This window comes from Oncorhynchus tshawytscha, unplaced genomic scaffold (genome assembly GCF_018296145.1).
Source record: "Oncorhynchus tshawytscha isolate Ot180627B unplaced genomic scaffold, Otsh_v2.0 Un_contig_3021_pilon_pilon, whole genome shotgun sequence".
Taxonomy (NCBI): Eukaryota; Metazoa; Chordata; class Actinopteri; order Salmoniformes; family Salmonidae; genus Oncorhynchus; species Oncorhynchus tshawytscha.
In genome coordinates this window covers 39,150-52,500 of record NW_024609671.1, presented here as the reverse complement: position 1 = coordinate 52,500, position 13,351 = coordinate 39,150, and the positions used below count along the sequence as shown (strand labels likewise).

The 13,351-nt window shown below is 40.0% G+C and overlaps 1 protein-coding gene across 1 annotated transcript in view; it reads left to right on the top strand.

Annotated features, from left to right (window-relative positions):
• LOC121845435 (calcium-binding protein 1-like) overlaps window positions 1–13,351 on the top strand; it is a gene marked incomplete at its 3' end in the record, with an annotated part of 54,324 nt that overhangs the window by 1,835 nt on the left and 39,138 nt on the right. Inside the window, exon 2 of the mRNA XM_042316826.1 lies at window positions 2,263–2,445. Within this exon, the coding sequence (XP_042172760.1) occupies window positions 2,263–2,445 (183 nt within the window). The remainder of the gene's footprint in view (window positions 1–2,262; window positions 2,446–13,351) is intronic.

Sequence of the window (13,351 nt, the reverse complement as noted above, 5' to 3'; positions counted from 1 at the left end):
AGTCTTCTAGTACAGTAGTATAGTGCCCTGTTGTGAGTCTTCTAGTACAGTAGTATAGTGCCCTACTGTGAGTCTTCTAGTACAGTAGTATAGTGCCCTATTGTGAGTCTTCTAGTACAGTAGTATAGTGCCCTATTGTGAGTCTTCTAGTACAGTAGTATAGTGCCCTATTGTGAGTCTTCTAGTACAGTAGTATAGTGCCCTACTGTGAGTCTTCTAGTACAGTAGTATAGTGCCCTATTGTGAGTCTTCTAGTACAGTAGTATAGTGCCCTATTGTGAGTCTTCTAGTACAGTAGTATAGTGCCCTATTGTGAGTCTTCTAGTACAGTAGTATAGTGCCCTATTGTGAGTCTTCTAGTACAGTAGTATAGTGCCCTATTGTGAGTCTTCACTCACACCTACTACATAACTGGAGGCTATATACTTTCTATATCGGAACATACAGCACTGTCAGTTAACTCTCTGTTTGGGTCCTGTATCAGAACATCAGTTAACTCTCTGTCTGGGTCCTGTATCAGAACATCAGTTAACTCTCTGTTTGGGTCCTGTATCAGAACATCAGTTAACTCTCTGTCTGGGTCCTGTATCAGAACATCAGTTAACTCTCTGTTTGGGTCCTGTATCAGAACATCAGTTAACTCTCTGTTTGGGTCCTGTATCAGAACATCAGTTAACTCTCTGTCTGGGTCCTGTATCAGAACATCAGTTAACTCTCTGATTGGGTCCTGTATCAGAACATCAGTTAAGTGTTGTTTGGGTCCTGTATCAGAACATCAGTTAACTCTCTGTTTGGGTCCTGTATCAGAACGTCAGTTAACTCTCTGTTTGGGTCCTGTATCAGAACATCAGTTAACTCTCTGTTTTGGTTCTGTATCAGAACATCAGTTAACTCTCTGTTTGGGTCCTGTATCAGAACATCAGTTAACTCTCTGTTTGGGTCCGGTATCAGAACATACAGTTAACTCTCTGTTTTGGTCCTGTATCAGAACATCAGTTAACTCTCTGTTTGGGTCCGGTATCAGAACATCAGTTAACTCTCTGTTTGGTCCTGTATCAGAACATCAGTTAACTCTCTGTTTTGGTCCTGTATCAGAACATCAGTTAACTCTCTGTTTGGGTCCTGTATCAGAACATCAGTTAACTCTCTGTTTTGGTCCTGTATCAGAACATCAGTTAACTCTCTGTTTGGGTCCTGTATCAGAACATCAGTTAACTCTCTGATTGGGTCCTGTATCAGAACATCAGTTAACTCTCTGTTTGGGTCCGGTATCAGAACATACAGTTAACTCTCTGTTTGGGTCCTGTATCAGAACATCAGTTAACTCTCTGTTTTGGTCCTGTATCAGAACATCAGTTAACTCTCTGATTTGGTCCTGTATCAGAACATCAGTTAACTCTCTGTTTTGGTCCTGTATCAGAACATCAGTTAACTCTCTGTTTGGGTCCTGTATCAGAACATCAGTTAACTCTCTGTTTTGGTCCTGTATCAGAACATCAGTTAACTCTCTGTTTTGGTCCTGTATCAGAACATCAGTTAACTCTCTGATTGGGTCCTGTATCAGAACATCAGTTAACTCTCTGTCTGGGTCCTGTATCAGAACATCAGTTAACTCTCTGATTGGGTCCTGTATCAGAACATCAGTTAACTCTCTGATTGGGTCCGGTATTAGAACATCAGTTAACTCTCTGATTGGGTCCTGTATCAGAACATCAGTTAACTCTCTGATTGGGTCCTGTATCAGAACATCAGTTAACTCTCTGTTTGGGTCCGGTATTAGAACATCAGTTAACTCTCTGATTGGGTCCTGTATCATATGGTATCATGAACGTATCTCCATCTCTGTCTGACACATACAGGTCAACGTTCGTCTGTCTTTGTCTCCTTCTCCAGGACAGATGTGCTATCTTAATTTGACCCTGCTTCTCACAGCAGAAAACTAATCCTGCACCAACAGGAAATTTATTAGTAAATGGACATGTGTAGGGATTGATACATTTCAGTGGAAATTACAAACTTTAGAAGCCTTTTAAAACCTTGAATACACTACAATTTGCATTTTGCTGAGCAGGAAAATGATCTGGGACAACAGAGTGATCAAATCAACATAGCGCATCTGTATATTCTAACATCTCAGTCTGAGTGTCTTTACCTAGGACATACGCTGTATCCTAACCATCTCTTTATCTCCCCATCTGAGCGTCTTTACCTAGGACATACACTGTATCCTGATTCACATACGTCTCTGTCGCTGTCTGTCAGGGCTCCATCAAGAAGAAGATAGAGAAGTTGAGGAGATGGAGCTCCTGCAGTATAAAGAGGCCTTCTAAGAAGACTAAGACCAGAAGTCTGTCCTCCGCTACAGAGGCACCAGAGGAGACCTGGGGGCTCAAGACCCCCGAGAGAAGGAGGCTCAAACCCATCATCGCCTCCGTCTTCGGACAGGTATAATACTGGTACAGGTGGAGCGACTCAACTGTTGGAGTCTTTACCCGGGGGAGTCCTTACCTGGGGGAGTCCTTACCTGGGGAGTGCTTAACTGAGGAAGTCCTTACCTGGGGGAGTCTTTACCTGGGGGAGTCCTTACCTGGGGGACTCCTTACAGAGGAAGTCCTTACCTGGGGGAGTCTTTACCTGGGGAGTGCTTAACTGAGGAAGTCCTTACCTGGGGAGTCTTTACCTGGGGGAATCCTTACCTGAGGAAGTCCCTACCTGGGGAGTCCTTAGCTGGGGAGTCCTTACCTGGGGAGTCCTTACCTGGGGAAGTCCTTACCTGGGGAAGTCCTTACCTGGGGAGTCCTTACCTGAGGGAGTCTTTTCCTGGGGGAGTCTTTTCCTGGGGGAGTCCTTACCTGGGGGTGTCTTTACCTGGGGGTGTCCTTACCTGGGAGAGTCTTTTCCTGGGGGAGTCCTTACCTGAAGAAATCCTTACTTGGGGGAGTCCTTACCTGGGGAATTCCTTACTTGGGGGAGTCCTTACCTGAAGAAGTCCTTACCTGGGTGAGTCTTTTCCTGGGGGAGTCCTTACCTACAGATGTCCTTGCCTGAGGAAGTCCTTAACTGGGGGAGTAGGTAAGGACTCCCCCAGGAAAAGTCTCCCCCGGGTAAAAACTCCCCCAAGTAAGGACTCTCGCAGGTACCTACAGACGTATTTACCTGCGAGAGTCCTTACTTGGGGGAGTTTTTACCCGGGGGAGACTTTTCCTGGGGGAGTCCTTACCTACAGACGTCCTTGCCTGAGGAAGTCCTTACCTGGGGGAGTCCTTACCTGGGGGAGTCCTTACCTGGGGGAGTCCTTACCTACAGACGTCCTTGCCTGAGGAAATCCTTACCTGGGGGAGTCCTTACTTTGGGGAGTCCTTACCTGGGGGAGTCCTTACCTGAGGGAGTCCTTACCTGGGGGTGTCCTTGCCTGGGGGAGTCTTTTCCTGGGGGAGTCCTTACCTGTAGAAGTCCTTACCTGGGCGAGTCTTTTCCTGGGGGAGTCCTTACCTACAGATGTCCTTGCCTGAGGAAGTCCTTAACTGGGGGAGTCCTTACCTTGGGGAGTCCTTACCTACAGACGTATTTACCTGCGAGAGTCCTTACTTGGGGGAGTTTTTATCCGGGGGAGACTTTTCCTGGGGGAGTCCTTACCTGGGGGAGTCCTTACCTGGGGAGTCTTTATCTGGGGGAATCCTTACCTGGGAGTCTTTATCTGGGGAATCCTTACCTGGGGAGTCTTTATCTGGGGGAATCCTTACCTGGGGAGTCTTTATCTGGGGGAATCCTTACCTGGGGAATCCTTACCTGGGGGAGTCTTTATCTGGGGGAATCTGTACCTGTGGGAGTCTTTATCTGGGGGAATCCGTACCTGGGGAGTCTTTATCTGGGAGAATCCGTACCTGGGGAGTCTTTATCTGGGGGAATCCGTACCTGGGGAGTCTTTATCTGGGGAGTCCTTACCTGGGGGAATCCGTACCTGGGGGTGTCTTTATCTGGGGGAATCCGTACCTGGGGGAGTCTTTATCTGGGGGAACCCGTACCTGGGGGAATCCGTACCCGGGGGAATCCATACCTGGGGGAGTCTACCTGAGGGAGTGCTAGCCTGCCAGATTACTTGTCAAGGCATTTAGTTGTAGGTCACTTGACTTGTGAGAGTCCTTATATGTCTGTGACATCTTTACTGTTGGTCTGTCTCTGTACCTTTGGGTTTCTTTACTTGTGACTTCTTCCAGTCTGGCTTCATCTGGTTGTATAGAAAAGTAGTTGGAGCACTCTATTGTGATAATATTACATGAGAGAAGACACTCACACACAAATAACAATTGTTTAGTCTGTTCAAACACTTTTCCTGGGTTTAGTTCTCAGATGTGGAGTACCTTCACCAAGACCAGAGATGAGAAGAGAGGGAGGAGAGAGAGAGTGAATGAAAAGAGAGGGAGGAGAGAGAGAGTGAATGAAAAGAGAGGGAGGAGAGAGAGAGTGAATGAAAAGAGAGGGAGGAGAGAAATAAAGAGACGGGGAAATAAAGAGAAAGAGAAGAGAGAATGCATGTCAGTGTTACTGACCTATTGTTCCCTGGGCCAAGTTTTTCTGCAGGATTAAATGCATTGAAAAATTATGAATAGAACAGGCATCCTCATTGAAGTCAATGATACGACCGTTCCATTAATTCTATTTCTAATCATCTAATCCTATCAGTGACCTCTTGTTCTCAGGGCATAGTGAGTCAGACAAAAGTAATCACCCCAGAGTTGGGATGCCGCTAAATCAGACCTAATCAAACGCTCCCCGCACCCAACTGCCAGATTGGGAAAAAGCTGCAGCAATAAAACAATTCTGATTATGACACCAGGGTTGACCTTACGTAAGGAAGTGTAGTTATCTTATGTAAGCACTGTTCTTAGGGTTTATAGGCAGAGAAAGCATTATAGTGTTTATAGACATGGGAAGCATTATAGTGTTTATAGACAGAGGAAGCAGTATAGTGTTTATAGACAGAGGAAGCAGTATAGTGTTTATAGACAGAGGAAGCAGTATAGTGTTTATAGACAGAGGAAGCAGTATAGTGTTTATAGACATGGGAAGCATTATAGTGTTTATAGACAGAGGAAGCAGTATAGTGTTCATAGACAGAGGAAGCAGTATAGTGTTTATAGACAGAGGAAGCAGTATAGTGTTTATAGACAGAGGAAGCAGTATAGTGTTTATAGACAGAGGAAGCAGTATAGTGTTTATAGACAGAGGAAGCAGTATAGTGTTTATAGACAGAGGAAGCAGTATAGTGTTTATAGACAGAGGAAGCAGTATAGTGTTTATAGACAGAGGAAGCAGTGTTTATAGTGTTATAGTGTTTATATAGACAGAGGAAGCAGTATAGTGTTTATAGACAGAGGAAGCAGTATAGTGTTTATAGACAGAGGAAGCAGTATAGTGTTTATAGACAGAGGAAGCAGTATAGTGTTTATAGACAGAGGAAGCAGTATAGTGTTTATAGACAGAGGAAGCAGTATAGTGTTTATAGACAGAGGAAGCAGTATAGTGTTTATAGACAGAGGAAGCATTAGTAGTGTTTATAGACAGAGGAAGCAGTATAGTGTTTATAGACAGAGGAAGCAGTATAGTGTTTATAGACAGAGGAAGCAGTATAGTGTTTATAGACAGAGGAAGCAGTATAGTGTTTATAGACAGAGGAAGCATTATAGTGTTTATAGACAGAGGAAGCAGTATAGTGTTTATAGACAGAGGAAGCAGTATAGTGTTTATAGACAGAGGAAGCAGTATAGTGTTTATAGACAGAGGAAGCAGTATAGTGTTTATAGACAGAGGAAGCAGTATAGTGTTTATAGACAGAGGAAGCAGTATAGTGTTTATAGACAGAGGAAGCAGTATAGTGTTTATAGACAGAGGAAGCAGTATAGTGTTTATAGACAGAGGAAGCAGTATAGTGTTTATAGACAGAGGAAGCAGTATAGTGTTTATAGACAGAGGAAGACAGTATAGTGTTTATAGACAGAGGAAGCAGTATAGTGTTTATAGACAGAGGAAGCAGTATAGTGTTTATAGACAGAGGAAGCAGTATAGTGTTTATAGACAGAGGAAGCAGTATAGTGTTTATAGACAGAGGAAGCAGTATAGTGTTTATAGACAGAGGAAGCAGTATAGTGTTTATAGACAGAGGAAGCAGTATAGTGTTTATAGACAGAGGAAGCAGTATAGTGTTTATAGACAGAGGAAGCAGTATAGTGTTTATAGACAGAGGAAGCAGTATAGTGTTTATAGACAGAGGAAGCAGTATAGTGTTTATAGACAGAGGAAGCAGTATAGTGTTTATAGACAGAGGAAGCAGTATAGTGTTTATAGACAGAGGAAGCAGTATAGTGTTTATAGACAGAGGAAGCAGTATAGTGTTTATAGACAGAGGAAGCAGTATAGTGTTTATAGACAGAGGAAGCAGTATAGTGTTTATAGACAGAGGAAGCAGTATAGTGTTTATAGACAGAGGAAGCAGTATAGTGTTTATAGACAGAGGAAGCAGTATAGTGTTTATAGACAGAGGAAGCAGTATAGTGTTTATAGACAGAGGAAGCAGTATAGTGTTTATAGACAGAGGAAGCAGTATAGTGTTTATAGACAGAGGAAGCAGTATAGTGTTTATAGACAGAGGAAGCAGTATAGAAGCAGTATAGTGTTTATAGACAGAGGAAGCAGTATAGTGTTTATAGACAGAGGAAGCAGTATAGTGTTTATAGACAGAGGAAGCAGTATAGTGTTTATAGACAGAGGAAGCAGTATAGTGTTTATAGACAGAGGAAGCAGTATAGTGTTTATAGACAGAGGAAGCAGTATAGTGTTTATAGACAGAGGAAGCAGTATAGTGTTTATAGACAGAGGAAGCAGTATAGTGTTTATAGACAGAGGAAGCAGTATAGTGTTTATAGACAGAGGAAGCAGTATAGTGTTTATAGACAGAGGAAGCAGTATAGTGTTTATAGACAGAGGAAGCAGTATAGTGTTTATAGACAGAGGCATTATAGTGTTTATAGACAGTAAGTATAGTGTTTATAGACAGAGGAAGCAGTATAGTGTTTATAGACAGAGGAAGCAGTATAGTGTTTATAGACAGAGGAAGCATTATAGTGTTTATAGACAGAGGAAGCATTATAGTGTTTATAGACATGGGAAGCAGTATAGTGTTTATAGACAGAGGAAGCAGTATAGTGTTTATAGACAGAGGAAGCAGTATAGTGTTTATAGATAGACAGGAAACAGTATAGTGTTTATAGACAGAGGAAGCATATAGTGTTTATAGACAGAGGAAGCAGTATAGTGTTTATAGACAGAGGAAGCAGTATAGTGTTTATAGACAGAGGAAGCATTATAGTGTTTATAGACATGGGAAGCAGTATAGTGTTTATAGACAGAGGAAGCAGTATAGTGTTTATAGACAGAGGAACAGTATAGTGTTTATAGACAGAGGAAGCAGTATAGTGTTTATAGACAGAGGAAGCAGTATAGTGTTTATAGACAGAGGAAGCAGTATAGTGTTTATAGACAGAGGAAGCAGTATAGTGTTTATAGACAGGGGAAGCATTATAGTGTTTATAGACAGAGGAAGCAGTATAGTGTTTATAGACAGAGGAAGCAGTATAGTGTTTATAGACAGAGGAAGCAGTATAGTGTTTATAGACAGAGGAAGCAGTGTATAGACAGAGGAAGCAGTATTTATTTATAGACAGAGGAAGCAGTATAGTGTTTATAGACAGAAGGAAGTGTTTATAGACAGTATAGTGTTTATAGTATAGTGTTTATAGACAGAGGAAGCAGTATAGTGTTTATAGACAGAGGAAGCAGTATAGTGTTTATAGACAGAGGAAGCAGTATAGTGTTTATAGACAGAGGAAGCAGTATAGTGTTTATAGACAGAGGAAGCAGTATAGTGTTTATAGACAGAGGAAGCATATAGTGTTTATAGACAGAGGAAGCAGTATAGTGTTTATAGACAGGAAGCATTAAGCAGAGGAAGCAGTGTTTTTATAGACAGAGGAAGCAGTATAGTGTTTATAGACAGAGGAAGCAGTATAGTGTTTATAGACAGAGGAAGCAGTATAGTGTTTATAGACAGAGGAAGCAGTATAGTGTTTATAGACAGAGGAAGCAGTGTTTATAGACAGAGAAGTGTTTATAGACAGAGGAAGCAGTATAGTGTTTATAGACAGAGGAAGCAGTATAGTGTTTATAGACAGAGGAAGCATATAGTGTTTATAGACAGAGGAAGCAGTATAGTGTTTATAGGCATTATAGTGTTTATAGACAGAGGAAGCAGTATAGTGTTTATAGACAGAGGAAGCAGTATAGTGTTTATAGACAGAGGAAGCAGTATAGTGTTTATAGACAGAGGAAGCAGTATAGTGTTTATAGACAGAAGGTATAGTGTTTATAGACAGTATAGTGTTTATAGACAGAGGAAGCAGTATAGTGTTTATAGACAGAGGAAGCAGTATAGTGTTTATAGACAGAGGAAGCAGTATAGTGTTTATAGGCAGAGGAAGCATTATAGTGTTTATAGACAGAGAAAGCATTATAGTGTTTATAGACATGGGAGCAGTATAGTGTTTATAGACAGAGGAAGCAGTATAGTGTTTCTGGACAGAGGAAGCAGTATAGTGTTTCTGGACAGAGGAAGCAGTATAGTGTTTATAGACAGAGGAAGCAGTATAGTGTTTATAGACATGGGAAGCAGTATAGTGTTTATAGACAGAGGAAGCAGTATAGTGTTTATAGACAGAGGAAGCAGTATAGTGTTTATAGACAGAGGAAGCAGTATAGTGTTTATAGACAGAGGAAGCAGTATAGTGTTTATAGACAGAGGAAGCAGTATAGTGTTTATAGACAGAGGAAGCAGTATAGTGTTTATAGACAGAGGAAGCAGTATAGTGTTTATAGACAGAGGAAGCAGTATAGTGTTTATAGACAGAGGAATAGTGTTTATAGACAGTATAGTGTTTATAGACAGAGGAAGCAGTATAGTGTTTATAGACAGAGGAAGCAGTATAGTGTTTATAGACAGAGTGTTTATAGACAGAGGAAGCAGTATAGTGTTTATAGACAGAGGAAGCAGTATAGTGTTTATAGACAGAGGAAGCAGTATAGTGTTTATAGACAGAAAGCAGTATAGTGTTTATAGACAGTGTTTATAGACAGAAGCAGTATAGTGTTTATAGACAGAGGAAGCAGTATAGTGTTTATAGACAGAGGAAGCAGTATGTGTTTATAGACAGAGGAAGCAGTATAGTGTTTATAGACAGAGGAAGCAGTATAGTGTTTATAGACAGAGGAAGCAGTATAGTGTTTATAGACAGAGGAAGCAGTATAGTGTTTATAGACAGAGGAAGCAGTATAGTGTTTATAGACAGAGGAAGCAGTATAGTGTTTATAGACAGAGGAAGCAGTATAGTGTTTATAGACAGAGAAGCAGTATAGTGTTTATAGACAGAGGAAGCAGTATAGTGTTTATAGACAGAGGAAGCAGTATAGTGTTTATAGACAGAGGAAGCGGTATAGTGTTTATAGACATGGGAAGCAGTATAGTGTTTATAGACAGAGGAAGCAGTATAGTGTTTATAGACAGAGGAAGCAGTATAGTGTTTATAGACAGAGGAAGCAGTATAGTGTTTATAGACAGAGGAAGCACTATAGTGTTTATAGACATGGGAAGCATTATAGTGTTTATAGACAGAGGAAGCAGTATAGTGTTTATAGACAGAGGAAGCAGTATAGTGTTTATAGACAGAGGAAGCATTATAGTGTTTATAGACAGAGGAAGCAGAGGAAACAGTATAGTGTTTATAGACAGAGGAAGCATATAGTGTTTATAGACAGGGAAGCAGTATAGTGTTTATAGACAGAGGAAGCAGTATAGTGTTTATAGACAGAGGAAGCAGTATAGTGTTTATAGACAGAGGAAGCAGTATAGTGTTTATAGACAGATAGTGTTTATAGACAGAGAAAGCAGTATAGTGTTTATAGACAGAGGAAGCAGTATAGTGTTTATAGACAGAGGAAGCAGTATAGTGTTTATAGACAGAGGAAGCAGTATAGTGTTTATAGACAGAAAGGTGTTTAAGACAGTATAGTGTTTATAGACAGAGGAAGCAGTATAGTGTTTATAGACAGAGGAAGCAGTATAGTGTTTATAGACAGAGGAAGCAGTATAGTGTTTATAGACAGAGGAAGCAGTATAGTGTTTATAGACAGAGGAAGCAGTATAGTGTTTATAGACAGAGGAAGTAGTATAGTGTTTATAGACAGAGGAAGTAGTATAGTGTTTATAGACAGAGGAAGCAGTATAGTGTTTATAGACAGAGGAAGCAGTATAGTGTTTATAGACAGAGGAAGCAGTATAGTGTTTATAGGCAGAGGAAAGCATTATAGTGTTTATAGACAGGGAAGCAGTATAGTGTTTATAGACAGAGGAAGCAGTATAGTGTTTATAGACAGAGGAAGCAGTATAGTGTTTATAGACAGAGGAAGCAGTATAGTGTTTATAGACAGAGGAAGCAGTATAGTGTTTATAGACAGAGGAAGCAGTATAGTGTTTATAGACAGAGGAAGCAGTATAGTGTTTATAGACAGAGGAAGCAGTATAGTGTTTATAGACAGAGGAAGCAGTATAGTGTTTATAGACAGAGGAAGCAGTATAGTGTTTATAGACAGAGGAAGCAGTATAGTGTTTATAGACAGAGGAAGCAGTATAGTGTTTATAGACAGAGGAAGCAGTATAGTGTTTATAGACAGAGGAAGCAGTGTATTATTTATAGACAGAGGAAGCAGTATAGTGTTTATAGACAGAGGAAGCAGTATAGTGTTTATAGACATGGGAAGCAGTATAGTGTTTATAGACAGAGGAAGCATTATAGCGTTTATAGACAGAGGAAGCAGTATAGTGTTTATAGACAGAGGAAGCAGTATAGTGTTTATAGACATGGGAAGCAGTATAGTGTTTATAGACAGAGGAAGCATTATAGTGTTTATAGACAGAGAAAGCATTATAGTGTTCATAGACATGGGAAGCAGTATAGTGTTTATAGACAGAGGAAGCAGTATAGTGTTTATAGACAGAGGAAGCATTATAGTGTTTATAGACAGAGGAAGTGTTTATAGTGTTTATAGACAGAGGAAACAGTATAGTGTTTATAGACAGAGGAAGCAGTAGTGTTTATAGACAGAGAAAGCATTATAGTGTTTATAGACAGAGGAAGCAGTATAGTGTTTATAGACAGAGGAAGCAGTATAGTGTTTATAGACAGAGGAAGCAGTATAGTGTTTATAGACAGAGGAAGCAGTATAGTGTTTATAGACAGAGGAAGCAGTATAGTGTTTATAGACAGAGGAAGCAGTATAGTGTTTATAGACAGAGGAAGCAGTATAGTGTTTATAGACAGAGGAAACAGTATAGTGTTTATAGACAGAGGAAGCAGTATAGACATGTGTTTATAGACAGAGGAAGCAGTATAGTGTTTATAGACAGAGGAAGGTATAGTGTTTATAGACAGAGGAAGCAGTATAGTGTTTATAGACAGAGGAAGCAGTATAGTGTTTATAGACAGAGGAAGCAGTATAGTGTTTATAGACAGAGGAAGCAGTATAGTGTTTATAGACAGAGGAAGCAGTATAGTGTTTATAGACAGAGGAAGCATTATAGACAGAGGAAGCAGTATAGTGTTTATAGACAGAGGAAGCAGTATAGTGTTTATAGACAGAGGAAGCAGTATAGTGTTTATAGACAGAGGAAGCAGTATAGTGTTTATAGACAGAGGAAGCAGTATAGTGTTTATAGACAGAGGAAGCAGTATAGTGTTTATAGACAGAGGAAGCAGTATAGTGTTTATAGACAGAGGAAGCAGTATAGTGTTTATAGACAGAGGAAGCAGTATAGTGTTTATAGACAGAGGAAGCAGTATAGTGTTTATAGACAGAGGAAGCAGTATAGTGTTTATAGACAGAGGAAGCAGTATAGTTTTATAGACAGAGGAAGCAGTATAGTGTTTATAGACAGAGAGGTGTTTAAGACAGTATAGTGTTTATAGACAGAGGAAGCAGTATAGTGTTTATAGACAGAGGAAGCAGTATAGTGTTTATAGACAGAGGAAGCAGTATAGTGTTTATAGACAGAGGAAGCATTATAGTGTTTATAGACAGAGGAAGCATATAGTGTTTATAGACAGAGGAAGCAGTATAGTGTTTATAGACAGAGACATTATAGTGTTTATAGACAGAGGAAGCAGTATAGTGTTTATAGACAGAGGAAGCAGTATAGTGTTTATAGACAGAGGAAGCATTATAGTGTTTATAGACAGAGGAAGCATTATAGTGTTTATAGACAGAGGAAGCATTATAGTGTTTATAGACATGTGTTTATAGGAAGCAGATAGTGTTTATAGACAGAGGAAGCAGTATAGTGTTTATAGACAGAGGAAGCATTATAGTGTTTATAGACAGAGGAAGTGTGTTTATAGACAGAGGAAGCAGTATAGTGTTTATAGGCAGAGGAAAGCATTATAGTGTTTATAGACAGGGAAGCAGTATAGTGTTTATAGACAGAGGAAGCAGTATAGTGTTTATAGACAGAGGAAGCAGTATAGTGTTTATAGACAGAGGAAGCAGTATAGTGTTTATAGACAGAGGAAACAGTATAGTGTTTATAGACAGAGGAAGCATTATAGTGTTTATAGACAGAGGAAGTAGTATAGTGTTTATAGACAGAGGAGCAGTATAGTGTTTATAGAGAGGAAAAGCAGTATAGTGTTTATAGACAGAGGAAGCAGTATAGTGTTTATAGACAGAGGAAGCAGTATAGTGTTTATAGACAGAGGAAGCAGTATAGTGTTTATAGACAGAGGAAGCAGTATAGTGTTTATAGACAGAGGAAGCAGTATAGTGTTTATAGACAGAGGAAGCAGTATAGTGTTTATAGACAGAGGAAGCAGTATAGTGTTTATAGACAGAGGAAGCAGTATAGTGTTTATAGACAGAGGAAGCAGTATAGTGTTTATAGACAGAGGAAGCAGTATAGTGTTTATAGACAGAGGAAGTAGTATAGTGTTTATAGACAGAGGAAACAGTATAGTGTTTATAGGCAGAGGTGTTTAAGCAGTATAGTGTTTATAGACAGAGGAAGCAGTATAGTGTTTATAGACAGAGGAAGCAGTATAGTGTTTATAGACAGAGGAAGCAGTATAGTGTTTATAGACAGAGGAAGCAGTATAGTGTTTATAGACAGAGGAAGCAGTATAGTGTTTATAGACAGAGGAAGCAGTATAGTGTTTATAGACAGAGGAAGCAGTATAGTGTTTATAGACAGAGGAAG